Genomic DNA, 27,924 nt, shown 5'->3' on the forward strand with positions numbered 1-27,924 from the left:
TATAAGGGTTTTTAAGAACTGTCTCGGAATCTGAGCAGAGAACTAACTAGTATATATATTTCTTATTATTTCACAGAAAAGGAGGTAAGAGCTCACTTTTCATATTTTAAAGGCCCATAAAAATTTCTTAGACCAGAAAACAGAATGAAACAAAACCCCCCACTATTTCCTCAAGATAAATGATGCTGAGAATGAAAAAATGCTTTGTTGAAGTGTTCATTTTATCTGGCATTTTACCCTCCTCTACATTCTTGGAATAATGAAATCCTTTCCATGATGTTAATGTTAAGTGCATATCATGTTGCTCAAATCTATTAGGTTCCTAAGTTTGTGTTGTGAGAATGTAGACACTGAGGGATACCTTTAAATCTAATTAATCAATGTATTCAGGTTCTTTATCCACCCGCTCCCCACTTTTAGCCTTTAAAATTTGTTGTAGACTGAAAATCATATTAATGTCATTCATTATTATTGGACTTTTGTTATTTTCTCACTAATTTTCAGTAGTTTTTGCTCTCCATATACTGTCCAATACTATGTTATTTGATGCATAGTAGTTCAATATGGCATTTTCATTGTTGGAATTACTCTTTTCAAATATAAAAATAATTTTGTGTCATCTAGAGGTTTTTACCTTGAATGTTATTGTCTTTGATGTAAATATTGCAACCCATAGTTTGCAGTTTGTTTACACTTATTTTTTTCCTGGTGCAATTTATCTAGCTAATTATTTATTATCATGTTGCATGACTTCATTATGTATATATATTTTAGGAATAAATCTTCATGTCCAAAATAAGGAAAATATTAATAAAATTTTATGAATTAGGCATATGAAAAGTTCCAGAAGTTATATAATAAGTGAAAGACTTGTTTCAGTCCATAGCACTCGATCATGCCTTACTTGGTTATGAAATGTCCACTGAATGTGGTGACAGACTTCACGAGACTGTCATACTTACACCTTATCAGCCCAGTCCAGGAGCTATCATACATTTACTGTCTACTCAGTGGGAGCAGAACCAGTTTAAATTTCATGATAATGTGAGGTGTTGTGTAGGGAAGCCTGAGTTAACTCATGCTGTTTTTATGAAAACCTGGCTAACTGACCCTGTATTTCTACATAAACTTGATTTAACTTGTGCAAGTGACGTTGCACTGCTGCTTGGTGACTGGGGCTCCTGGCATCTGCTCAGCTGGCCCACCCTTTAATCCAGCTCTGATCCAGTTCCTGCCCCTGTGACTCTTAGGCCTTCATGCCTGCCCAATCCTTCTTCCTTCTGACATGATCTTTCTTTGGGTGAGGGGACAAAAGCCATTACCCTCTATCTGGTTGTGCTCAGCTTTTCTGCTCCCCTGACAGTTGAAGCAGACTCCGCTTTTTTACCCACATCTCCTCCCCTTACCAGGTTGGATCCTCCTGTTGGGGAGTGGGGTGGTGGAGCATGAGAGCCTGAGGCCTGTTAGGCTTCTGTTAGAGTGGGGGATAGAGCCAGGGCTTGGAGGAGAGGTGGGCAGGGTGAGATGAAGGAAGGACTAACTGAAGGAGGTTGTAAATTTGCATGATCAAGTTGAGGCTGGTGTGTGAGAAGAGGCAGAGCTGGTCCTGGCAGAGGAGGATTTTTTAGGGGTGGGGAGGCTGAGCCTTGATGAAAACACATGCGATATCTGTGTGTGTGACTGCAGTGAATCAGTGGAAGAGGGGGTTTTTTAAAAGTAATGCTGGAGACTCTCTGTTCTTCATGGTGTTTGAGAAATTCAAGTGAAGGATTTGAGATATTTTAAATGTTGTGTTTCATGAGCTGTGTCCCCTGGAATGTGACACCCCTCAGGACTGGCCCAGGTGTATTGTGTGATGAAGTGTCCTTGTGCTATTACACTGTCAGATTAAAGTCTAGTTCTACTGGCCAAGGACTCATTTCCTCTTTCAGTTAATCATTATGTAAGTCTCTGCCCTGCAGCACTGCGTGAACTCTTTGGGTTTAATTCAGAGGGACGCTCCCCCACTTCTCTGTTCAGGTGTCTCCCTGCAACTAGCCTGTGCTGACAAGAATCATCACCATCATTTGTATTATTAACAACAATAACGCAATTGTAATAATTGGAACCATCGGATAAAGCACTGCTTGAAGTAAAAACCCAATTAATAATCTAGAGCTAGAAATCTTAAAATTCTTTCTCATAATAACTTCAAAATTGTGAGCACTTTCTGTAGGCTATTCACAGTGTCTAGAATAAGAATTCATTCATTCAATTCATTCGGCAGACCGCCAGCAGCCCTACTGTGCACAGGCTGTCCTTCAAGGGCTCTGCAAGATAGAGAGAGGAGTCAGAAATGGGTCCCTTGGGGCTCATGGTCTAAAGGACACATCAAACATGTATCCAGATAGGTATAGTGCTAGGTAGAGGGTGCTCATTTGTGGTGAGGGTACTGACCATGTTGGCTTAAGGAGTTTAGAGGATCAAGCACATGGGTTGCTTTTGGGGAAGACTGGTCATAGCAGGTGTCACCAAAGGGCTCCTTTAATTTATTCCCCACGCTTGTTTTTCACAGCACTAACCATTCTCCTGCCAGCAGCCTGTTCACGCCTCTTTGTTTGCTTCCATCTCAGTGGTACCAACATTGAGGCTCTCCTCTCCTGTCCTCCCATATCTTTGTCCTACCCCAACTCGCCCAGTGTCCCCACCCACCAGGGAGCATTTTACCCAGGCCCCTTCCCCCAGAAGGCGTCCCTGGGCTGTACTCCCTGTCTCAGGTGTAGCACAAGGTCTGAATAGTCGCTGGATGCTGGGAGGCCGACTATTCTGTAGGGGGGACGCTTTGGAGAGGAAGTGCTTGCTGGGCCAGCCCTGGGTGGCCCACCTGTTTCCCTAAGGCACTCCTGTTAAAGTGGCTCAGTCACTTGTGTCCCAGGCCCTTGCCAGTTGTCCTCTCCTTTTCTGTGTGGATAAACTCATTTTTTCCCCATGGATTTGTCTGTGTGGACTGTGCCTCCATCCATTGCTTGGTTCACGCCATTGACAGAGCTTGCACCATGCTGGCTGACGCTAGCCATTTTGTGAAAGGGTCCTTAGTGTTCCCGGTGGGGAAGAGATGGCTGGCCCTGTCAGAAGTGGGCAGAAGGCACTGCTGAGGCCAGGACTGGGCTTTCTAATTTAGAGCTAAGAACAGACTGGTCTCCTTGACAACAGAGGTGACGTCTGCTCATCCGCTCCTGTGGGTGAGCTTTGTGTGTCTGTGGAAAGCACTGGGACTTGGGGACCAGAAAGAAGACCCTTTATCAGTGCAGCAACCCGTTTCTGAAAAATCGCCAATGATTCCTGTATTCTTAACAGTATTAAAAACTTCCCAGGTAGCACAGTGACATCAGTTATGTAATCTGCACATTGGGAGCCCAAATACGGAACCTCCCCTTCCTCTCCTCTGCATTGCCTCTGATCCTTGATGTATTTTATCAGACCTGCAACGCCTTTTTGATAACATGTTTCAAAATGTCAGTCAAATACATTTTCACCCCTACCACTCTTGAAGGCTAAATGAAAAGCATTTCCTCCTTCCTCAGCTAGCAATGATTTGTGTGGTCTGGCTGCTGGGAGGAGATTTTAAAAAATCAGCAATTGACAAACTGATGTCCGCTCAACCCTGCACTTGTCAGATGGCATGCTCAGAAAAGGCTTTGGGATCCGAACCCTCAATCTTGATGGAAACAGGAAGACTCAGGCTAAAAGCTGCGCACGTGAGGCCTGATCTCAAGGCAGCTCGTCTTGGTAACAGTTGGGTGTTTAATTCTTGCACCGCCCTTCCCCTCTATGCATTATTAAAGCCTCCTTAAAAAGCAGCCTAGGGATCGTAGGGGAGGAGCTGTGCCAGCAGCAATTTCATGTCTCCCTCTCCCGAAAGAAGCAGCATCTGCTGCTGAAAACCTCAGGAACAAGGCTCTGCAAAACTGTAGCCTGTGGCAGATCTAATAAAGATGGCCCTTGGACCCTGGGCTTATAAAAGCAGCTAATTTGTTCAAACATGCCTTACTTTTTGTGTGTCTGTCAGTGCACAGAATTCTTGAATGCTAGGGAATAGAGGTGGGAAACTGTGAGCAGGACCTACATGCCAAGAGTGTTTGTGATGCGATTAATTAGCCCAGGAAGGCAGTTCAGACAAACTATGAACAGACGGATGGGGGCAGAATCTGGTGACTTTCCTCTTGTGAGGTTCACAGCACTGTGGCTCAAATTTGGTTCGTGAGTGTCCCCCAGGAGCCAGGGGATGGGCAGTGGCTTTTTAACGCCCTCCACATGTTCCTTTGTTTCCTTCATGGCTCCAAAGGAAAAACACCAACTCCCCCAGGCAAACAGCTCTACTTAGAGGAGGCCTGTAGGCTGAGTTCTTTGTTAAGAGGCAACCTCCCTCCCTCCTGAGATCTTGCTGCTCTGAGTCTAGGTGACAGAAGATCCTCCCTTCCATCCCCACCTCCCACCACCCTGAGCACCTTTTGAGGTTGGTTGGGGAGGTGAGCCCAGGAGCCGTGTTGCCTGCCTCAGCCCTTCTCCCACATGGACCAAACAGAGACACCTCTGAAGCTGTTCAGATCACAGACTCATATTATGAGAGCACCTTTGCATTGGAAGGAACTTCAGGAGCTGCCTTGTCCCACACTTCATTTCACAGATCGGGAAATGAAGGCCGAGAGATGTTGAGTGGCTTGCTGTCCACCATGGACCAAGTTAGTTGGAGATCCAGGACCGGACCGCCAGTCTCTTGAATCTGTCTGGTGCTCTTTCCCCAGGACACAGCCCCCGAATGCCCACTGAGTGCCCTGCTCTCTCTGTATGGGGCACGGTTCAAGGGTCTCTCCCGGGGTCTAGAAAAGCTTTTCATTTCATATATGTATGATCTCAGTTGGTCCAGATACACATCACACTCAAATGTTTCTTGATTGGACAAAACTTAACCCAGGATTCGCTGAGCCTGGCATTGAGCAAGGTGCTTGTGTGTAGATCTGGATTTTTTGTAGATGGGCATTTGTAGGAGTGTCACTGGCTAAATCCAGTGCTGTTCTGATTGGCTGACAAAATGGTTCTGCAAACTATAAAGATCTGTAGGCCTCATGAGACTATGTTTTTGTACTGCTTTATGGTTTGGTTACAAATCACTTTGTCCTGCCTTTCTGCAGAATCATGACTAGGTTCTTGTGGGCAGCCTGTGGCACTTAATCCTCTGAACCTAATGAGAGGGGAGGGGAAGACTGGAAATAGGGCCATAAACATCACCTTGGGATTTTCCCTGTGGTGTCTGAAAAAATGAAAGGTGGAAAACGCCCCGAGGAATTTCCCTTCAATGTCCTCAGGTGCAGAGCCTGTTGCCAGTAGAATGGCAGAAAGGTTTGATTCAGGGAAACTTAAGGCTGGTTGGTGCAGAGTCTACCTCCCGTCCTGGGCATCAGCAGGGTGGGTGCTCATGCCATCTAGTGTGGCATGGGCTGGCCATATGGCAGGTGCAGCCTAATGAGGGCAGTGACCCGGGGGAACAGCAGTGCCAGCGGGGCTCAGCACATGTCTCTGCAAGGGTCAGTGGAGGGCTTTTCCTTTTCTCCAGAGGCCCATCCATAACTCCACAAGAGGTTGGGCAGCCACGAATGGTCAATGGGCCTGCAGAAATGTGACTGAAGGGCCTTGCGAAGTTCTCTTTTCACACTCGTCTGTACCATCTCATTCATTTAACCAATTCCTATAGAGCATCCTCCTATCTTTCAGGCATTATTCTAGGTGCTGGGGATACAGTGATGAGCAAAACTAGACAACACCCTTCCCTCTTAGAACTTCAGTGACAGATGAATACCTGTCTAGTTCTTTGTTTTTGCAGAATTTTCAGGAAGAAGGCCCCACGCAATGAGCTTCTCCCAATCAGACTCAAGTCTTCCCTGCCTGTGCCAGCCTTCTGTTCATGTCTCCTCACTCCCCTCAGTGAAGAAGCCATCCTGAGGCTGTGGTGGCTGTGGAGGGTGGGAGCCTGTTCAAGCGAGGGCAGCCCAGGCAGAACCCTGGAGAAGCCAACACACCTTCCTCCTCCATTTCTGGTGCCCATCAGCCTCTAATATACCTGCCTTGACTCCTGAATGCCCAGGGTCCCTGTTAGAATAAAACCAGGCAGCCTGCATCCTCCCAGCGCCCCAAGTACCCCATGCTGTCCTTGCTCCGTGGCCTATCCTCCCTGATGCCTGCAAAGCTCTGGGAAGAAGGTTGTCTCATCAGGTCACACTGATGTGGGAGGATCAACAAATAGCAGGTCAACTCTCTCAGGGGTGCTGGCCTTTACAAATAGGAGATGTCAGCCAGGTTAACCTCTAAATGATTGACTGTCAGGCACAGAGGTGTGGGATGGGAATGTGTGGTCAGCCTGGTGAAATCGGGGGCACAGCACCACTAGACCCCACACTGCACAGGTGGCTCTGTTTGTCTTGCCTCCCAGGCTCACACAGACGGGGGTCGTTTTGCCCTACTGACTGGCTTTTTCTTACCGGTACCACGTATGCACGTGTGTGTGCACGCATGGCCATGCCTCCTTGTTAGGTCATTCTTAACTTCTGTGCATCTGTGCAACTCTCCTTGGCCCATCAGTTGTTTTGAAGAACATTGGGTTCAAAGTGCCCGAGGTGGGGCTATGCTCACATGTCCCCGTCATCCAACCCCAGGGGAGTCACAGTTCATCTCCCACTGCTCCATTCACATGAAGTAGAAGAGATGATACTTGACATAGACCATCCCAGGGCTGCAATTCCGGAAGGAAATAGGATTCATTTTCTTGACACAATCTTTCACCAGTGACAAATGGTAACAATTGCCTGTGGGACTCCTGAGAAATTATGAAGTGTTAATTAGCAGAAGCGCTGTGTATTTAAAATGTACGGCATATTTAGGGAACTATTAAATTAAGTCTACTTTGCAGAGTTGAGAAACCATCTGGTCAGAAAATCTGAGGAGTTGAATTTTGCTGCATATATTAAATGTTAAATGGTAATTTTGTGTCACTTGTTTCTTTAGCTAAGGAAACTGAGGCACAGAATCAGACTGTGACTTGGCTGTGACCACAGCCTGGACTAGCTACTCTAACTGATGTGCCTCCATCTTCCAGAATGAAAATTTAAAACACTCCTGACATTCAGAGAATGCATTTAGAATGTGAACGGACAGTGGTTAAAATCAACTGTATTTGTTCCTTAGAAGTCACATATTTCAAACTGGTTGATTGCAATGACTTGTGACTCTTTTGGATTAAAAGGGAAAAGCAAACATTCTCTGCTGTATTTTGCAGAGATGAGGAGGACAGAGCCAGGAAACCCAGGCCAGTCAGTCACTGACTGTTGAGGACCAATTACCTCTCTTGTCACATGCTCTCGGCTTCAGTTTCCTCATGGGTTTAATGGAGAGGAGGGGACAGTTGCGCTAACAAGTCAGGATCTAACAAGGAAAATAGGAACTTCTTGAAGTATCTTAACAAAAGGAATTTAATGTAGGACATTTACACAAGTGATGGAGGAGCTGAAACAGGGGGGTCAGTGAGATGAGACTGAGATATAACCGTGTGTGGGGACTGGATTGGAGATGGGGACTGTGGAGAAGAGATGAGTGGGAAATTGAATGTGGTGAGAAGCCGGCCAAGGAATGTCTGTATTTTCTCTTGCCCCTTCCTACATGGGACTTGGTGGGCCAGCCTCTTTTGTTTTTAAAACCTAGACTCTTTTAGTGGGTAAAGCCACCCCAGCCCCACCCTCATCCTGGGGCATGTACACCGGTGACCTCACTGTCTTGTTGACCAATCTGAGCTTCTCAGCACCAGTCACATAAGAGCCCTGACTATGTTTGAGGCAAATTCTCATCTCCTTTTTGAAACCAGTGTTTTCCCCTCCATGCAAGCATCTTCAACCCACTGCAGACCACCTTGGCACATTCCCAGGGAGCACACTCCCAAGCTACTTGGCAGTGCCCACCCTCTTTAACTGGTCCAGCACGGTTTTCTGATTTACTCATGCTGCTGGAAACTAATACCAGTGTTATTGAATACCTCTTTTGTCACAAGTATTGTCCTATGTGCTTTACACGGATGAATCCACTTGATTGCAACAACCTTTTGGGGTTGCTATCATAATAAGTGTTCCTACTTTATAGATGAGGAAACTGAGGCATGGGGTGGTTCAGTACCTTGCCTAAGGGCTCAAAGCTGGTGGAGATAAACCTGAGATACAAGCCAGGCAGTCTGCACCAGAATCTGTACTCTTCACCATATATAATAATGCTTCTGAAATTATGGAGGGTTCAGAAGGAAGAGGGGAGAGATGACCTCAGATCCCAATTCCCAGGGAGGTTGGGTATGAAGAAGACCTTTTTCCTTTAACACCGTATAGGTACACTTTTCTGTGAGATAGCTTGTCATGGAAAATGCCTTTTGGGCATTTATTATCAAAGGAGATCTTCGGATGGATATTTAGTATGACTCCCTACACTTTCAGTCTGAATCATGCCTTGGTCTAACATACTCCATTTGTTTACTAACCAATATGTGAAACCTTATTTAACTTGCTTTAAATGCCCTTACTTGGAGGGCTAATAACTGAGATCTCCCCTGGCGTTCATCTTCTTACACCCTTTATGATCTTTTACCTTGGTATGTAGTCCTTTGCCACCTTTATTTTTCCCAGACTGAAAATCTCACTCCTTTCTCCTGAGTTCTAAGCCTGACTGCTGAGAAGGGCCATTAGCCCTTCCCAAGGCACAAGGGTGTCAAATGGCTGGGCACAGCCTCTTGTGCCTATAGTAAATGGCCAGGTCAGGGGGGAGGTTAGGGAATTAACTGGAAAAACCTGTAACCCAGTCCAGGCATTCTCATCAGTGATACAAGCAGCCTTAAAATCAGCACCAGAAACTCTAGATTACCAGCTCAGCTAGAAAAGTGGAGCCCACCATTTAAAAGTGTTTAGCAGCCAAAAGTCGACCTCTCTCTTTAGTATAGAAATTCAACAGCAAATGTAACCTGCCTCATTTTATTAAGCTCAGTTTCAGAGATTCATTGACATTCCCTTGAGAACATTTGATGAGACAGTCAGCTCAGATGTGTGCTTGCTGGCAAGATGGAATCCAGACTGTGATTTTTAGAAATTCAGTTGTTACAATGTCAGTAGACCACAGGAAAATTCTTTAATAGTCACACCTAACATTTATTGAGCCTTTATTCTTTATCAGGCCCTGTGTTCTCATGTATTATTCCATGTAGTCCACTGAGGGTGTTTTGTTCCTCTCTCCATTGTACAGATGAAGAAACTGGAGTTTAGAGAAACTTTGTGACTTGCCCAAGGTCACACAGCTAGAGAGATACTGAGCTGGGATTGATCCTGGGCCCTTAATGCTCACCAGAGCCTGAGTTCTTAGCCACGATGCTCTATTGGAGAGCCAATTCCTTAGGCCCTTAATTTTGTGAGACAGCTTTGGACTCCCACTGAGTTATTTTCCACCTCTCCCCATCCCGAACCATCTTCACCCTTACCCCCACTGCAGTAGTTCTTAATTTTCCCTCTCCTTGTCTTGAATCTTCCTAATCCCAACACTGGGAAAGGCAGGGCAGACCTGAATGACAGATCTGGGTGGTTTCTTGGAGGGAGGATATAGGGGATGGGAACCAGCATTGGTTGAGCACCTCCTATGTGCCAGTTCCCTTTGGAAAACACTTCCATCCAGCAAGGGTGGTTTTCATTGGCTCAGCAAGTCAGAAACCCAGGTAGTGGGTCCATCTCCATTTTCCTCTCATCTTGTTGTCTTTTAAGCTTTGACCTTCTCATCCTCGTCTGGTTCTGCCTTATGACAGGAGGCTCCTGTTTCACAGAGGAGGAAGGTGCCTCCTCATCAGTGCCCCGAGTGGACCCTGTTTGAGAGCCGCACGTCAGTCTCACTGTTGTAGATCTCAGGACACTGTTCCTGGCAGAAGCACATAAACTGACAGCCCATAATCCTCAAGTGCCAATAAACCCTGAGTTGGATTTGAGAGGTTCTCCTAAAGCCCCATACTTGTTATTCCTGTCTCATCCCTTGGCTGCCTGACCCAGTGAATGAATGACCTGCCACCCCCATGTGAAGGGCAGTCTCAAAGTTGGTGGCACTAACTTCTAAGCTGGGTTCCCACACGTCATCAGTTCTAAGGCACACATTTTCCTCCACACGTCAACATCTCTGAAACTGGGATGAGTCCTCCAATTACTGATGACTTATAATCTGCAGTGGTTTTTCTTTTTTAGTAATATATAAAATAATGGCATGTCAATAAAAAATGTCTTAGCTTTGAAGAAATACAGTGATGCCAATGTTTAATTTTACCCCTAACAATCAAGGCAATATTTGGGCTTGTATCTCTCTGCCTTCACTTCTGGCCCCTATCAAAGGTCTTCCTTGCGCTTGCTTATATGACTAGCCCCCCATGTCATTCCTTCACGTGGAGGATGTCCAGGAAGTGAGGCTGTGTCTTCAGTATCTGACAGCCCTCAAATTGCTACTACGTTTATCTTTCATCCCTTCCTTCTTAAATCTTAGTAGTAGTTTTATAGAATCTTAGGAAGTTATGAAGCAGAGGGTAAGATTTGTGGATTCACCTAAATACTTATTTCCTCAAGTCTAACATCAATAGACCAATCACCCTTCCACCTAGAAATGAGTTTGATTGAACTTTATTAAGTTTTCTATAAAAGGAATACCCACTTTATAATGTGGATGTGGAATTGGGCTGGTTTCCCGAATAGCTTTCCTTTTATTTATCTGATCTTAAATGAACTGATTATTAAGGCAATTGCTATGGTAAACTTACTGCAGAAATTGCCTGGAGGTATTAAAAGTCACATCAATGGTGTGTCACCACATTTGATTTCCAGAAAATGTGGTTTCCTGGTCACCTTTGGCCAGAAGCCATTTTCCCTGTAGAATACATCTTAGGGGACTTGATTTCACCTTATTGAGAATAAAGGAAAACAGAAGTGTCTTGAGAAAAGACACTTCAGAAGAAAATAAGTGATCTGGATGACTCAAAAGAAGCACTTACCTCCTGTAATAATCTGCTATAGGAATCAGAAGAAAAACATCGTAAAACTATTTGGTATCCTTAATATAATTCAGAAAGACACAGCTTCTAAGAAATAGGAGAGGGCAGTCATAGGAGAGGACAGATTAAGATAAAAAGATCTGAGGTGAAAATGGAGATAAAGTAAGGAGAAGTTTGCCAAAGATAAAATGTTCAATATTATACTGTAAATCCACATTAAGTTTGCTAAATTAAAATCAGTGAAGTTGGAAATGGCCATGACAAACTGTCAGAGTGCAAGGAAAATGTCAATAATAAAACTGAGAGGAAAAATGAAAAAATTTAAAGGACAGAGATTCAACATACGGATAATTGGTGATCCTGAAGGAGACACTGGAGGAAGTCAAGTGGAAGCAATAACCATGGAGTTAATAGAAGACTATCTTGCGCTAAAGAAAAGGTGTGGATATGCTTTTTCAGCGTAGGCTACTTGCTCTAACAACCTCAGACTCTCCCATCAGATGCCCAGTGGGCTGCCATCAGCAACTCCCCTGCTCCTTCCATTTGGTGGCTGCATCCACCCAAGGGCCCCAGAGTTTCCACTGCATCCTCTGCACCCAGGAGAGAGGCAAGGAGAAAGAAAGGGTGTGGAAAAGGCACCTCTGCTCTTAAATGCCCCAGCTACAGCAGATGCATGTCGCTTGTGCTTATATTCCATTGACTTACATTCCACATACAGACAGCCTTATCTAGATGGAAGGGGGACTGGGAAATTGGGTGCCCAGGAAGAAGAGGAAGTGGGGTTTGGTGAACACATGGCATTGTCTCTGGCACATGAATATGCAAATATACAGATATATGGAGAAGTTAAATAGGTCTTTCCTTAATATCTTTAAGATAAAATCCAAACCTTATGGGATCAGAGAGAGGATCAGAGAGAGGGGTTGGAAGTCAAACAACATACCTCCTATTTTTCCATCTTGTTCCTGACGCTCTGTAACCTGAGCCTCACGTCTCAGTCTTTTGGGATGTCTTCACACTGATGTTTCAGGGGCCAGCAGCTTTTCCCATGTGAGCCTTCAAACACTCCCTTCCCTTAACATATCCTCCAGTTCCCACCATCCTTTCTCCCTGGGCTTACTAATTCTCCTCTCCTTCCCCCACTTCAGCAAGTCCCAAGTCTCATTGAAGTTGTGAATTTTTACACTTCCTCAGTCTTGAGAGGGGAGGGACAGTGTCAGATCAGATCCCCCTCCAGTCTTAGATGAAAGGTGTTTTTATAATTTTCTTTTATGCCCAGTTAGTGAGAAAACAAAAACACCAACAAAATGACTTTGACCTTAATGTGCTAAAAGAATATTTATTTCCACCCCCATGGCCTAGGATGTGCCTTATTCTGTTAGACATAGAAGGACATGTCATCCAATAACTGTTTCCTGGGTTTCCTGGCTGGAGGTGGGGCTGAGGGGCAAGGGGAGTCCTGCCACATGATTCAACAGGTCACACTTCACTTTCTCATTGAAGGATAAATGCTGTCAGATTAGGCCAAAAAACAGAATAACTGTTTTATGTTTGAACTTGACAGAGGTGAAACTTTTCCAAACATAGGTCTATTGGTTTTAAGTACAGTCTTACCTGAAGGCACAAGGTAGACAAAATGACTGCTTATAAGTGTCTGTCACTGGATTCTAGGACAGCCTGAGGTGTGAAACAGCGAGTCAGAGGAGGTCAGTTCAGTTAGGCGGCCTTTTTGATGAGCTGTTGCCCACATAGTATGCAGGTTTAGCTGGCCTGTTCACAGAAGGGACAGAGTATTTGAAGGCTGAGCCCAGCCATCTTGCTAGTTCAGCATTGCCTCTATCACCAAGGCTTCCTGAACCCCCTTTCTTTCCCCTTCATTGAAGGCATGAAATCTGCATGGTTTGAGATTGGTGGCAGAGGTACCTAACAAGTGGGTTAAAGTTCAGTACTGAAGCCTCAGGGTTGGTATAATCCAGGAGCCCCATGGTCTGTGAGCCTCTATTGGAGCACTGTCCCCAGTATTGTAATGATGTCTTTATGGGCTGCCCCTGCCCCAACTCCATCGTGGGCCTCTTAAGAGCAGGGATTGTGAATTCCCTCCTTTTGGTGTACCATGCCAGAAATAGGAACCAGAATTATCTCTCAAGATACTGGCTGAATCCTTGGGGCTTCTTACAGGAATATGGAGCCTGCGCCTTGAGCTTTGGCCATTTGCTGATTTCCATTCCCCACCTTCCTACCAGGCCCTCTGCATCTGCTTAGCTTCATTTGGAGGAGGGGAGGAAAATATGGTGAAGTGAAAGGAGAGAACAGGTTTTGGAACCAGATGGGTTCAAATCCAGGCTCTGCCCTTAGGTAGCTCTGTGGCCCTGATCAAGTCACTCCATTCCATGGAGCTTCAATCTCCTCACCTGAAGACCAGGGTGACAGGCCCTTCAGTGCCACATGAATGTGAGGGGCCTGGCATGGCACCAGCCCCTCTTTGGGTTTAGCAGCCTAAATTTTGTTGATTGAATAATGTCTTCCTTCAAGGTCTAACTAAGGACCTCTTAAATGTGGACCCAAAGTTTCCAGTCTCCTGGAACATTTGAACACATTCATTTATTTTCAGTAGCCTTTATTGTGATGAACTTAACAGTTGACTACTATATATATAATGTAGATATATATATATGACTATGAAATGAATGTCAGAGATGACCTGAAATGAATGAATGTGTTCAGTGCTTGTTGGAAATATATATATACACATTTGCTTATATATAAACACATATAGTCTTATTTGATTCATATTTTTCACCTTAACATGACTGTGGGCCTTGAGTAGGCAGAGACCAATCTCATTTCTTTTGGGAATCTTCTCTCTCTTGCCCAATTCCAGTTCTTGCTCACTCCTGGGCAATAAATATTCAACAATAAATATTCAATGAATAAATATTGATCCTGGGCATCAATAAATAACTGCTTATCCAGTGAGAGGGAATAGAATGATTCCAAGTGGTAAGAAAGAATGCTGGGTCCATTCATTCCACAGCAGTGCAATTCCTGGATAATAGAAGAATGGAGGAAAAATGCCCACCAACCATTAGGTTTGGCGCCCTTTGCTTAGAAGGCTTTTAAAATTCACTAGACTCCACTTGGGAAGTATGCATCAGGGATGCTGGGATGTGAGCCCTTCTTAGGCCTGCAGTCAGAGGGTCAAAGGATTCTTCTAGTCAAGGGGGTTTCCAGAGATGGACAGAGGCGGACTTTATCATCTCTTTCCTTCTTCCTTCTTGTTTTCTTTTTTTAAACTATTTTTGTCCTAAATGGTCACAGCAGTTACTACCTAATGTAGAACTTTGGAAATCCAGAAACATGTGAAGGAGCTGATGACATGTGTCACCCGAATCCCCCCACGCAGAGGCATGAGCTTTCTCTTTATCTGAGCAGACCAGGCAGGGTGTGTCCAGGCCCTTACCCAACTGTCTCCATTTACTCTGCCGAGTAACAGCAGCAAGGCCACGGCCGTCTCTGCCCTCACTTTTGGTGGTTCATTCAGGATCGGTGAGTTTGGGCTCTGAGTTCAATTCTAAGACGTGGATCAAATAGTGTGCTGTGGGGCTGGGGGCCTGTGGCTTTCAGAGGCTGGCACCACCCCAGGGGCAGCAGTGCCCATAGCAGTGGTGCGAGTAGCTGGAAAATGACAACTTGCAGTGTCTTTCCACTTTGGGCTTGGGGTGCTCAGACTGTTTGTTCCTGTCCAGACATGTTCCATTGAAGTGGCAGGAGACAGACACCCACCTCTCCTCAGTGCGCACAGAGCTTCAACAGATTTTAGCAGAAAGTCAGACAACGTGGCATCTGTTACCCCTCTCTTTAGCCCTTATGTTCTTTTTATAGCTACAAGGAACAACCCATGGTAATGTGATTTTATACTCCAGTGATTACATATACCTGGTCTTCAGTGGGACAGGGAAGAAAATGACCTGTGACAGGGAGCGTCTTTCATGATTTGCAATCCCCAGCTCTCCCAGGAGGGTGAATCCCAATGCAGAGTCTTGGCTGTGTAGGGGTCCAGCATGTGCAGATGCAAACTGGATGTGCTGGGGGAGCTCCAGGGCTCCCTTGAGCAAAGAGAGAGGGTCCTGGGGTGGGGGCAGGGGAAGGGCTGTGGGAGGGAAGAGGTGAGAGAGACAGATAAGGGGAAAGGGCTGAGCGTGAGAGGGCCAAGGGGGATGTGGCTCATGCAGTGTGGTTTATATTACCTTCTTCCTATAATCAGTGTTATTTGGTAGAGTTGGATTTGTTCGTTTGAGAGTTGCAAAAAGTTTTTGGAAGTCTACTTCAAAATGGGCAAGAAGAATGGTTGTCAGAAGGAGCTTGCCTTTTGGGTTATATAACAAGAGACCATTTTATTTTAGACAAAGTGATATAAACTATGAAACCTTCCATCTACACCTCCATTAACACTCAGTACCTTACCCTGAAATGTGCTGCTTAGGGGTCTGTCTCCCCACATTGTCCCGTGAGGTTCCCAGGGCCTCACTCTCCTCTGAGACACAGGGCTGCTTTGCTGAGTGGCCTAACAGTTCACTGTTAGTTGGGTTTTGGTTCAGCTAACACTAAATCAGCATCAACCTGGCACCAGGCCCCATGGCAACACAGGAAATGGAGAAACGCTGAAGACAGGCCTTGTCTGCTAGCAGCTCATGGGCATAGATTGTTGCTGTTGGACTGTAAGTGGAATAAAAGAGGTGAGTAAAGGTGACGTGAGAGCCTAAGGGACAGGGGCAGAGGACAACCTGAACCGAAGGGAGAAAACAGGAATGAGTGCTCCAGGCAGAGACCAGGCTGGTGCCTTCCAGGTCCTGGGAACAGCCCCGGAGCACCAGTGACTGGCAGGAAGGGTGGGGGTGGAGAGGCCCAGGAGGCTCTCTGCCAGCTCCGACCTCCAACCCCCGACCTCATTCTATAGGGTGGTCATCTTCAAGAGGAAGAAGGTGGCAGAGAGAAAGACACAGACCTCTGGTCCCTGGTTGGTGATCGGTGGGTTTGAGTTTCCAACATGAACATGTGTTTTGTTTGAAAAAGTGAATTCAGAATGAAAAGTTTGTATTCAATGTAAAAAAGAATACCTGTCACTTTTGTAATACAATCTAAATTTGACTACATTTTAGAGGAGCATGGGCTTTTAGCAGGGCAGTGACAGATGTGGGTCAGATCTGCATTTTAAAGCAGTGACTCTGGTGGGTCAGTGACTGGACGGTAGGTGTGAGAGAGGAGAGACAGGGCACAGACCATGAAAGGGTTGGAGAGATGGCCACATGGGTCAGGGTGCGGTGCTGTGGATGGGGAGATATTTAGGACAGAAAACCAGAGAGCTTGGTGATAGAGAAAGCACACAGATGAGAAGAGGGACGAGTCAAGCGCTCCTGGGCCTCTTGCTGGGTTGTCTGTGAGGTGGGGATGGGGGGAGGGGCTGGCTGTGCAGGGTTGGCCCAAGTGGTAGTTTCAGCACCACGGGAAAATGTTTTACAAATAATTCATTTGCCTCCAATACCTCTCAGGGCATTTTTCATTTTAATCAGAAGATAACATTATAACCCAAGGAATGGAGCTCTAATAGTGGAAATTCGACACCAAAAGAGATTGGAATGGGAATTACTGTGTTTGGTGTCTACTTATCTGGGGGACAGATGTCTGTCTTCTTACATGAATGGCATAGGTCACCTGTGGGGTCAAAGGATTCATTCTGTCAGTGACACAAGAAATAGCTCAGGCTCTCAAAATCCCAATCTTAGGTTGTAGCCGCAGGACACCCTCACACCTCCCTGGCGGGGGCTGCTGGGAAGGAAACGAAGCTGCGTTTCAGGTAAGACAACTTACGTGGTGGCTGCACGATTGGTCCTTGTGGGGGGCTGGCACGTCAGTGTCACCCATCCGAAGAATAGCATTCAGAGGTATGTCAACAAGCCCTGCCCAGGAGCCAGCAGCTCTGGAAGGGAGGGCTCCCGTGCTGGTGGGCATTGGACAGAGGCAGCATCAAGTGGTGGCTGTAACCCTGTTCTAGCTAAAAATAAGGTCAGCAGAAGGAGAGCCCCGCTGGCAGCTGGATATGCAGAGAACAGAGAATAGTGTGTAGGAGCAACTTCCAGGCCCCTAACTAGAGTGTGAGCATCAGGACTGGGCTCAGGGGTCATCCTGGCACCGAGACACTGAGCCCTGTGTGCCCTGGCTATGCTGGGAAGGAAGCTGTGCCTCAGTGGGCAGGCAGTGTCCTGGGCTCCTCAGCCGCACTGTACCTGCCAAGAGGATTCTCCTTTTCCCTCATTGGTGAGAGAGTCTTCCCAGATGCCCCACCATGGGCAGCACTGAGTCAGGGATGGAGCTGAGCTGGCCAGTGAGGCAGGACAGGTAGGGCCTGGCCCAGAGCCACAGTGGGGGTGGGAGTGGGCTTGGCCCTGCTTGAGGCAAGCGTCCTTCCGTCTGAACAAGAGAGCCCACGAGAAAATGGAAAACTATCACTTTTCTTTAATGTTTTGATGATTAACCCTTTGAAGACCTTGATCCCCAGGATTGGAATAGTGACTTGCCCTTGTTTGTAAGATACTAACTTTATATTCCTCCTTCAGTAGCACTTTATGACCTGTTACCCAGGTATAGCTGGGGACTTTTCTTCCTCTTGAACTCTAGGTGGAATTGTCTTGAAACCGTCAGTCTACGGCTGGTGCAACCCTAAAACCCACCCGCTTCCTGGGGTGTGATATTCTTCAACCTTCTGCCTTTTGGGCTGCATCCAAAAATCACTCACACCAGCTTCTGTGAGTTTAGTAGCTGTTAGTAAGGTATTCACCTGGCAAGAGGTCAGGAAGGGGTCATATGCCTTCCTTCCCAGCAGCTTGTGACCCCTCTGGTCTCACGCAAGGGCTCCAATTCTGCTCCCTCCCAAGACCTCGTAGGCCAGCACTCTACAAACGGCAAGGGGATTTTCCAATTCCTCTCTGTGAAAGGAGTTTTGATCCCAATTACAAAGATAATGACAATTTCTTTACCTTTTTAAAGACACAGTTTGCTTTTAAAATAAAAATTCATTGGAAGTCCATTTTTAAGAAATCCCCAGCAGTCCCTAAAACAAATCAGTATCTAATGGTGCTGCAAGAGCAGGGTGCGGAGGAGTCATGGCAGACAAGCCCCTGATATTTGTTGTTTGTGTTTTCCAGTTTTCAGCCACGTGTTTGAAATCCTGTAGATGTGGTCAGCTTCTCTGAGAGCAGAGTGGGGTGCACAGGCCAAGTGCTGAGAAGAGGCAGCCTGGGACAAGGCTGAGCCAGCCTCTTGGTAAGTAGTTAGCAGTTTTGGGTGGTGGCGGGCATGAGGTACTTTTTGGTTGTGTTCATTTCATCAGGATAACCTTGCAGACACTCAGGTCATATCTCTGGGGAAAGCTCACCACCTGACAAGGTGGCCTGTCCTGTCTTCCTGTGACTGAGCAGCTCCCTCTGGTGGGAAGTTCTCTCTGGCACCCTCAGCTAAGATCTGCCTGCTTAGTTCTGGCCCTTGAGGCTCTAAGGGTTCAGCCTAATCCCTCTTCCATGGCAGCCCAACAGGTATTTGAGGACGACTGGAAAGGAAGAGAGCAGACTCTGAAGCCAGAGCTAGTCCTGGTTGAAGTCCTGGCTGAAGTCCTGGCTCTACTGTTATCTTTGTGATCTCGGGCAAGTTGGTTAACCTCTGTGATTCAGTTTCTTTATCTGTAAAACTGGGACAATAATGTCTGCCTTAGGGTGTGGTCCTGGGAATGAAAATAAAGTATGAGGAGAAGTGGCCTGGTGCTGTTCTGTCACCAATTCTCTGACACCAACTGGGTGTCCTACAATTCAACTCAATTCCAAGTTAAAGGGCACACAAGTTAACTACCACAAGTTGAAGGGCAAGGTCACCAACAAGACTGCCCCCACTTCAGATGCCAGCTGCTAGTTGGGGCCCCAGGCAACCTGTGCTTCTGACCAAGTTAGCTATAAATTTGGGGGTTCCCTTGCCCCCCTTTAGTTTCTGTAATTCACTAGAACAACTCACAGAGCTCACGGAGGGCATTGTAATTGTGATTACAGTTCTATTAGAAAGGATCCAATTCAGGAACAGCCGGATGGAAATAGCACATGGGGCAGGTTTGGGGGATTGGTGCAGAGCTGCCGTGCCCCCTCATTGTGGAATCCATGGGTGTCACTTGTAAGAAACGTGCTCACTGGCCCAAACTCAGTAAGTGGACACAGAGACAAAGAGAACAGTAGAGCAAGGCTTTAATGGAGGTCTTGAAAGATCAGGCAGGTGTCTGGTGAACAGGCACACCTGGGGCAGTTGGCACAAGTAATTTACTCCCTAGCATGTAGGTCCCTCCCCTGGTTCCTCAATGGCTAAATACTACAGGGTTTGCATTCTTTCCTGGACATCGCCTAAGCAAGTTATATCCATGTTAGGCTTTCCCTTACATTTGCCTTAATTTTATTGGAAGGTTTAAAATTTCTTTTCCCAAATAGGTACAGCCCGTTCCTTACAATCTCCCCCACCCCCTCCCCAGCCTGAGCAACTTCCTGGCATATTTTTCATCACGTGGCCTTTTGTCAATACCTTACTGTTAAAATGTTTAAATCTCCTGATGGGAATAAATCACATTTAGGTTTTATGCTTTTTCTAACACACCCAGCACAGCAATGTGCTCACCAACCAGGAATCTCCCCCAAGCCTCAGTGTCCAGAGATTTTTAATCTCTGGGGAGCATTGCTGGGGAGGGGGGCTGTATTACTTGGCATAATTGTTCAAGTCATCTGCCACTTGACTCAATCTCAGGTGCTCTCCCTCTTGTCCTCCGTGGCTGGGGTGGAGCTGAAGTTGCAGCCCTCTAATCATGCCCGTGGTCTTTCTTGGTGACCAGTCCCTTCCTTGAGAAACGAACTCCATCTTGAGCTATATTAACGAAAAGAACATCCAGAAAGGAATGACGATGATGCCTAGTTCTCTGACCAGATAGTGAAAACATGTCAACCTGCAGGTCACAAAAAAGGACCTACCATAAGTCACCTCATTAGCATCAACTCAGATTTGTGAAAGGGGCTATGATGAATTCTGGACATTTTAGAAATCCCACAGGTTTTTGAAGCTCTGTGCCAGGAACCTGGGACAAAGGCCCCCATGTTCTACATGTCACACCTGGCCCAGTAAGTTCTGGCCTCCTCTGATCTTCAGCATCCTGCTTACCCTCTTTTTTGTGATCTCCAGGTTGATGTGTTCCCATTATCTGGTCAGAGAACTAGGTGTTCTTGTCAGTCTTTTTCTGGATGTTCTTTCTGTTAATAGTGCTCAAGATTGAATTAGTTTTTTGGACTAAAACATATAATTATAGTTATTTAGTGTGCACCTGTTTACAATTGAATCATAAGCCTCTCAGGCTTGACTTCCTAATGCTATGATGATTCCAGCCGCTAAATGACACATAATAAGAGCAAATGCTTAATAGTACTTGTTATGCACCAGGCACTATTTTAAGTACTTTATATACATTAACTCATCTAATCCACATAACAACCTAAAGAGGTAGTTAAATAGTTGCTGTGCCCATTTTATATATGGGGAAACTGGGGCACAGAGGGTTTAGGTAACTTGCCCAAGGCCACACAGCTAATAAGTGTGATAACTGAGATTCGAACTCATTGTCTTATTTCAGAGTCCATACTTTTAGCCACTAAGCTACACTGCACACAACTTTGGTCATCTACAGGACATTTGGGGAATGGAAGGAACAAGCACAAAATGATACTTCTGATTCACAAAGCCAAAGGGTTTGCCCAGGCTCGTTCGTTACCTTGAGGGAGTCAGGGCTTCCATTTCCAACCCCACCCTCATCGGAGCACCTCTGGAGCAGCTCTCAGGGGCTGAGCTCTAAGAAGTAAAGGCAGGCCTGGGGGGCAAGGACTCCTCTCCAACAGCCCAGAACATCTTCATTCCTTGTGCTTTGGGGAGAGAGGAGCTACTTTAGAGCCTTCACAGACCTGTTCCTGTAAAACGCAGCCTCTCCAAGGGAAGGGGGGGAGATGCAGCTTTTTCCTGCTGGAATGGAAAGGATTAAGGCTAGGAAGGCTCAGTACTAGGCTGTGCAGGCGAAAATGATCCCAGTCCCAGAGAAGCTGGGAGTTCAAGTGGTTTTGGAGCTGGAGGGACCTGAGTCAGAAGGAATGCAGGGGGCTCAGTCCCATGCTCATCTCTAGTGCACCCATTGTGAGGTTGCTTGTTGCTGTTTTAAAAACAACATCAAAGATTTAGGGCTGTGAATGTTCCAAAGAGAGTTAAAAGCGATGGGGTGCAGTGGGGCAGCGCCTCTAGAATTTTCGTTTTCAGTGGTGTCTGCCCAGGAGAATCTGGGTGGTGACCACATGTCTGCATGGCTGACCTCACAATCCCTGTTACCCAAGTTCCAGGGATGAGGCTGTCTGGGAACATGATGAAGTGAAATATTGTTAACTCTCCCCATGCACATGGGGTTGATTTGCACCCTTAAGGCAACTGTTAGGAGGTCATATGTGTTCTCTGCAGATGTTTTTCTCTTGCCATTTGGCTTGAGGGAGAGGAAGAAGTGCAGGAAAAAGGTTTTTTTCTCCAAGAAACCTAGATCTTCCATCCTTCTGCCTTGTTGAGATGAATCAGTCTCTCTCCATAGAATGTCAAAGCTGGAAGGGGGCCCAGAGGTCATTCTATCGCTCCCTCATTTAGAAATGGACAAAGTGAGATGCAGATGCAAATTACTTGTCCAAGTCTGTGCAGCTAGAGAATGATAGAATTGGAGCAACACTGCAGGCTGACTTCTAGTCCAGAGCTAATTCCACTGGAAACATCCTTGACACTCAGTCACTCTTCTTCACTTAGGTGAAGAACCTGGCCTAAGTGTTACTAAGTACAACTTCAGCCATTCAAACAACCTGCCAAATCTGTTTCAAAATTGTTCTTTAGAGAATTTTTGTGTCAGCTGCCACTCCCAGAATACTCCTTCTTCCATACCCCATTTTTTGAAACCAAATATGTCATCTGTAGGACTGGTAGGCTGGTGCTGGTTGGGGAGATGTGGTGAGGGGATTCATATGGAGATGAGGAATTAGTGAAAGAGTTAAGGTCAGAGGTCATGCTTTTGCAACTTTGCAAAAGCAGGCTGTGGTGGCATTTGGAGCACTCTTGCTGTCCCATGTCAAGTGTATGGTGGCAGGTGGTTTGGAGTGGGAGGGACATTCTCCCAGGTATAAGGTAATGAGTTCATTCTTATACTATATATATATATGTAAATTCTAATTGTGTAATATTTTTAACACACTTAAAAAAAGTTTAAAAGCAAATTAACTCTTTAAAAAGGTCACATTTCATTATCTTTACAATTGGGATCAAAATTCCTTTCAAAATCTCTTATATCCATGGGAAGTGGTGCCTGGCACCAGCATTAGAAACATGAGGGTTTGTGCCACCTTGCAGGCTTGCTAGAGATGGCCAATACCTGGAGTGGATGCCTTCCATAACATGTTACAACCACTAACATCTAGCCAGTGGTATTTCAACTCTGGCTGCCTGTCAGAATCACCTAGGGAACTTTTAAAAATCCTGATGTCCAGGTCACACCCCAGACTAGTAACATTAAAATCTCTGATGTCAGCCTTTTTTTAAAGTTCCCCAGGTGATTCCAGTGTGCCCCCAAGGTTGAGAAACACTGCTCACGGCCAGCGGTTTAGGTTATCAGCTGGCCCTTCTGTACCTGTGCCCTCCCTTGAACTTGTTATTTGCTCATCCCCAAAAGGGGGATAAAAGGAAGGAGGGACGTTGGGAGGAAAAACAAATCGCTTGCATGTGCTGGGCTGATAGGGTAGATGTCCACTCTTCCTCTTCCCTAGCGCATCACCCCACCCACCCCACTCAGAGGAACTGTACGGTGGAGGCAGCGTCCTGACAAAGATGGAAGAGGTCACAGACAGCTCACAGACAAGAATAGGCTTTCCGGGCTTTCATAATGAGCAGCTGGCTGGAGTGAAAGTTAAGGCTTGACAGGATCCGTGGAGAGGAAAGAGCAGGACCAGAGAGACCAGGAACTCTGAGAGAAATAGAAAGCGCTCCGCCTTGTGGGTTGGGAACCTGGGGAGGTAAAGTGAACTAGGGGCAGGTTAAGGATGAAAAGCCAAGTGTCCCGGCCCCTTATGATACTTTTGTTAGTATTCCTTACTCCTGTTCAAAAGCTAATCATCCTTCAGTCAAGGCACTTCCTGTCTGTTGCGGAGAAGGGAGGGGATCAGCCAAGAGGGACGAGGCCAAAGCTCTGTATGGCTGCCCTGTGCTGAAGGGCATATAGCACAGATCTGAGGGCCTCCCATGCTGACACACAAAGGGAGACAGGTGTGGCCAAAGCCCCAGAGCTGCGCAGTGGAGGCTGGAGCTACAGCCTGCTTCTTCAGAAGGGCTCCAACACAGCAAGAGAAGACATTCCTTCATTCGCTGTCAGGCATTTCAAAAAGCAAGCTTGAGTAGAAAAAACCTGTTGCTTTTCCCCCTCCCAACTCTCCAAAGGCTGTCCTGGTGCTTATTCCAGGATCGGGACTAGATATGTGGGACTCTGGACAAAGTGGTGCCCTTCAAACAGTGGTTAATTCTCTTACCATTTCTTAATATATATTTAGTGGGCTTTGGGAGAAACTAATTTCCCATTAATAAAAAGTGCACACCTCTTTTAAACTTGGACTAAGAATCTGATTCTGCATTAAGACACATTTATGCAGATTCACCAATAATTCTTTTCCAGAGGCCAGAACAAAGTCTACGTTGTTCAGAAAAGCATTGCCCAAAGCGTCTCCCACCTTTCAGTAGTTCCTGTTCTCCTTTCAGCTTTCTCTGTGAATTTCTTGCCACATTTTTTTTAGGAGGCTTCTTAGACGGTTTGCATTTTAGATGAAGCACTAATTCCCAGCAAATAGCTTCACATTCTGTAGGTCTGCATCACGGAAACGCTCAAAAAAGTCTGCAGGTCCCGCTTGCGCCGAAGGAACTGTCTGCTCCGTCTGGAGCGCGGCGGCGGTCTAACCTGGTGGGTCTGTCAGGGAAGGGCGGAGGCCCCGGCGCCTGTGCCGTATTTGTCACTCAGTCCGGTGGTGCATTAGTGCCCCCTGTAGCTCGGCGGCTGCCTGCGCCCTGCCCTCTAACCCCGCGGCTCGGCGGGCGCGGGGAAGAGCTGCATGCCACCGTGATTGCGACCGAATCCGGCTCCTCGGCCTCGGGAAACGGGTACCCTGCCTGGGAGCACCGACCTGTCCACTTCCCCTCCCCCTTCTCCGCAGGGCTCCGGGAATGGATCGTAAACCCACCGGGACGATGAGTGAGGAGACTGTCCCCGAGGCTGCCTCCCCGCCGCCCCCGCAGGAGCAGCAGTACTTCGACCGCTTCTCCGAGGACGACCCTGAGTACCTGCGCCTTCGCAGCCGTGCAGCGGACCTGCGGCAGGACTTCAACCTGATGGAGCAGAAGAAGCGGGTCACCATGATCCTGCGGAGCCCAGTGAGCCGGCTGCTGGCCCGGCGCCCGGGGGAGGAGTAGGGGCGGGGAGGGGGGGTACGGCGCTGATTCCTCTGGACGAACCTAAAGATAAAGAACCTCCCTTCCCCTTGCTCAGGGTCGTAGCAATTTTAAGCCCATTGAGCAAGATGGGGTCTGGTCGTGTGGGTGTGTGATTCTCTCCCTAGTCACTGGTGGATGGCAAAACCTTGGCTTGGTGGCAGGAGGAGGTGGGTCTGGGAGACAGGAGCCCCAGCTCAGCTTCCTGTGCCCCTTGTGAGCCTCAGCTTCCAGTCTTAACCTTCCCTTCTCACCAAAAGCTGTAATAGTGAAGAGGCATATACCTGGAAACCAGAGGCCAGCAGGTGGTGCCACATGGGAGGATAGGGGCTCCCCTGTCTGAACACTGGAAAGAACTCACTGCCAGGCAGTAAGGCTGACATCCACAGGATGGGGGTGAAGAAGGCCTGGAAGCCCCGGGAAGTGGGGAGAGTGGAGTGTACAGAGGCTGTGGGACAGGGACTGGGGAAGGCAAGGTGTGCTCACCCCACCATAGTCCCAGACTTGAGTCCACAGCTTGTCATTGAGGCAGTTGGGGTATATTGAGAAGGACAGAGCATAGGCCTAATGGAGACAATGCAGGCTGTGGTTGGGGAGGAAGAGCAGTGTGGAAGGAGGCAATGGAAGTCAGGGTGGTAATGCTGGGCAGGCCTCAGGAAACTGTGTGACCTCAGGGCTGGGAAGGTCAGGTTGGAGCTGGCATCTCCAGGAGCATGCCAGGGCAGGCTCTGCCTCAGCCCTCACTGGGCTTCAGCAAGCCAGGGCATGTAGGGCTGTGCATGGCCCTGGTTGAGAGCACAGTAGATGCTCAGGACTCTCAGAGGAGCACAGTCGGAGGGGATGGGCCTGAGGTCTTGGTGACAGGTGACATTGTTGTGGAGGAATATGGCAGGTGCTAAAGGCTTTGGGATTGATGGAAAAACCTGAGTGTGCCTAGGAGAGATGGCTGGCGTGGTAGGAGAAGTGGCAGAGTTAATACCAACCCATGTTTTAGGCCCTGAAGGATGTGACTGTATTCTCAGGCCAGAGATGGGGACAGGAGGAGTTTGTGCTTCTGTCCTTTTGTAGATTCACCAACACTAAATGGCTGTGTTTTTCCTCCTGAGTGTCCCAGCTGGTGGCGTGTGTGGTCTGATGAGACTGAAAAGCCTGCCTTAGAGTAGTGGGATATCAGAAGTAGAAGCGACCTGAGAGATCAAATCCTTCTGAATGTGGGGAAACTGAGGTCCAGAAGAAGCCATAGGCATGGGTAATGGACAGGGAAGATGGCACACTTTTTCATTCAGTTCTGCCTTATAAAATGTCTCTTGATCATTAAAGTGAAGTCCTGATGTGTCTGAGAATGTGGAGCAGTCTTGACTATCAGTTAGAAACAGTAAGTAGTCCTCCCTGGAATCTGAAGGACTACCCCCCAGGGCAAGGGGTACTGGATCCATTCTCGGCATCTCTGGTCTTGCCCCTGAACCAGTTTAGGGAGGCTCCTGAGGTCCCAGTGCAATTCCTGCTGTCCTCCGAGGCCCAGGGATCCCAACTGTGGCCTTGACCTCACTGACCCTGGGCTAGGAAGGAGGCCCTCAGTCTCCTGCGTGAGACCCACTGGGGGACCAACAGCTGGGGGTCTGCTTCAGTCTTTCAGGGAGGAGCTGGAGGGCCTCATCCAGGAACAGATGAAGAAGGGGAACAACTCCTCCAACATCTGGGCTCTGCGGCAGATCGCGGACTTCATGGCCAGCACCTCCCACGCTGTCTTCCCAACATCCTCCATGAGTACGTGGGGAGCTGGGGAGCTGCCAGGAGCAGAGGTGGAGGAAGTCAGGAGGAGAAGGGAGGAAGGAGCAGCAAGAAGCCTGTGGTTGCCAGGCTACAGAGTGAGGAATGAGTGGTGCACTTACATTAGTAGGCCTGGGGGAGCTGAGCAGCAGCCAGAAAGGTACCTGTCTCGGCTTCTGATGCTGCTGTGACTTAAAGACCCACAGGGGAGTTCTCCCTGATGCCCAGAAATAGGAGGGCATGGTGGTGGTGACTTAGGGAAGAACCGAGTTCTGGTCCTGGGGGCAAGGGGGCAGGATGACAGGGCATCACTGCTCTGAGAGGCAGGGCAGCCTACACATGACACCCCACCCCAACCCCTCATAAGTGAATCATCATGAAGGTTGCAATTCAAGGTCTCGTACCTGGCCTTTGCTGATAACCTCAGGAGTGGAGAGTGAGGATTCTGCTCCTGTCACTCTAGCTATGGGTACAGGACCCAAGAAGATTCTTTGTGTATCAGCAGCTAGCAGCATTCCCTTACTCAGGCTGCCCTGTCCTCAGGCTGCTGGAGCCACACTCCCTTGGAGATGGAGTGGTGGGGATGGGAGCAGGCCACTGAAGCCAGTGTCTCCACTGGACAGGCCCCACCGGACAGGCCTACCTGACTCCATAGGTCAGGGCCAGGAGCAGCCAGGGCTAACCGTGAGCCCATCTTCCTGGGAGTTGAAGCTCTGTCCCCAATTTTTAAGAAACAACAAAAAATACTTCCCCCTCAACATGATGAATACAGGATTATGGTGACACAATTTAGGGAAATCAAGAAAGGGAAATAAAAATCACTGTACTGTATTTTTACAACCAAGAAATTACTCTTGTCAATATTTTGGTGTATATCGTTCTAGCCTTTTTCTCTTAATATATATAGGATATTCAAATAAAGATGGAATCACATTATTCATACAAGTTTTTTTTTTTTTCCCGGATAATTATTTTTTATTGAAAGGTAGTTGACACACAGTATTACATTAGTTTCAGGTGTACAACACAGTGATTCAACATTTATATACATGATAATTCTAGGTACCAGCTATCACCATACCAAGTTGTTACAATATTTTGACTATATTCCTTATGCTATACATTACATCCTGGTTACTTATTTATTTTACAATTGGAAGTGTGTTTATATATATGTATACATACATATATATATATGTATGTGTATATATATATATATATATATTTGTGTGTGTGAGGGCATCTCTCATATTTATTCATCAAATGGTTGTTAACAACAATAAAATTCTGTATAGGGGGGTCAGTACTCAATGCACAATCATTAATCCACCCCAAGCCTAATTTTCATCAGTCTCCAATCTTCTGATGCATAACCGAACAAGTTCTTACATGGAGTACAAATTCTTACATAGTGAATAAGTTACATGGTGAACAGTACAAGGGCAGTCATCACAGAAGCTTTCGGTTTT

General features: G+C 46.9%; 1 protein-coding gene across 2 annotated transcripts in view; it reads left to right on the forward strand.

The window, feature by feature from the left end:
- Positions 1-27,924, forward strand: part of ADD2 (adducin 2) — a 112,141-nt gene that overhangs the window by 50,332 nt on the left and 33,885 nt on the right. For both annotated transcript variants that reach the window (XM_036908309.2, XM_036908307.2), the window contains exons 2-4: positions 18,277-18,394; positions 24,412-24,628; positions 26,314-26,452. In XM_036908309.2, coding sequence (XP_036764204.2) covers positions 24,422-24,628; positions 26,314-26,452 — 346 coding nt within the window. In that variant the 5' untranslated portion in view covers positions 18,277-18,394; positions 24,412-24,421. The remainder of the gene's footprint in view (positions 1-18,276; positions 18,395-24,411; positions 24,629-26,313; positions 26,453-27,924) is intronic.

The sequence above is a fragment of the Manis pentadactyla genome, chromosome 2 (genome assembly GCF_030020395.1).
Source record: "Manis pentadactyla isolate mManPen7 chromosome 2, mManPen7.hap1, whole genome shotgun sequence".
Taxonomy (NCBI): domain Eukaryota; kingdom Metazoa; phylum Chordata; class Mammalia; order Pholidota; family Manidae; genus Manis; species Manis pentadactyla.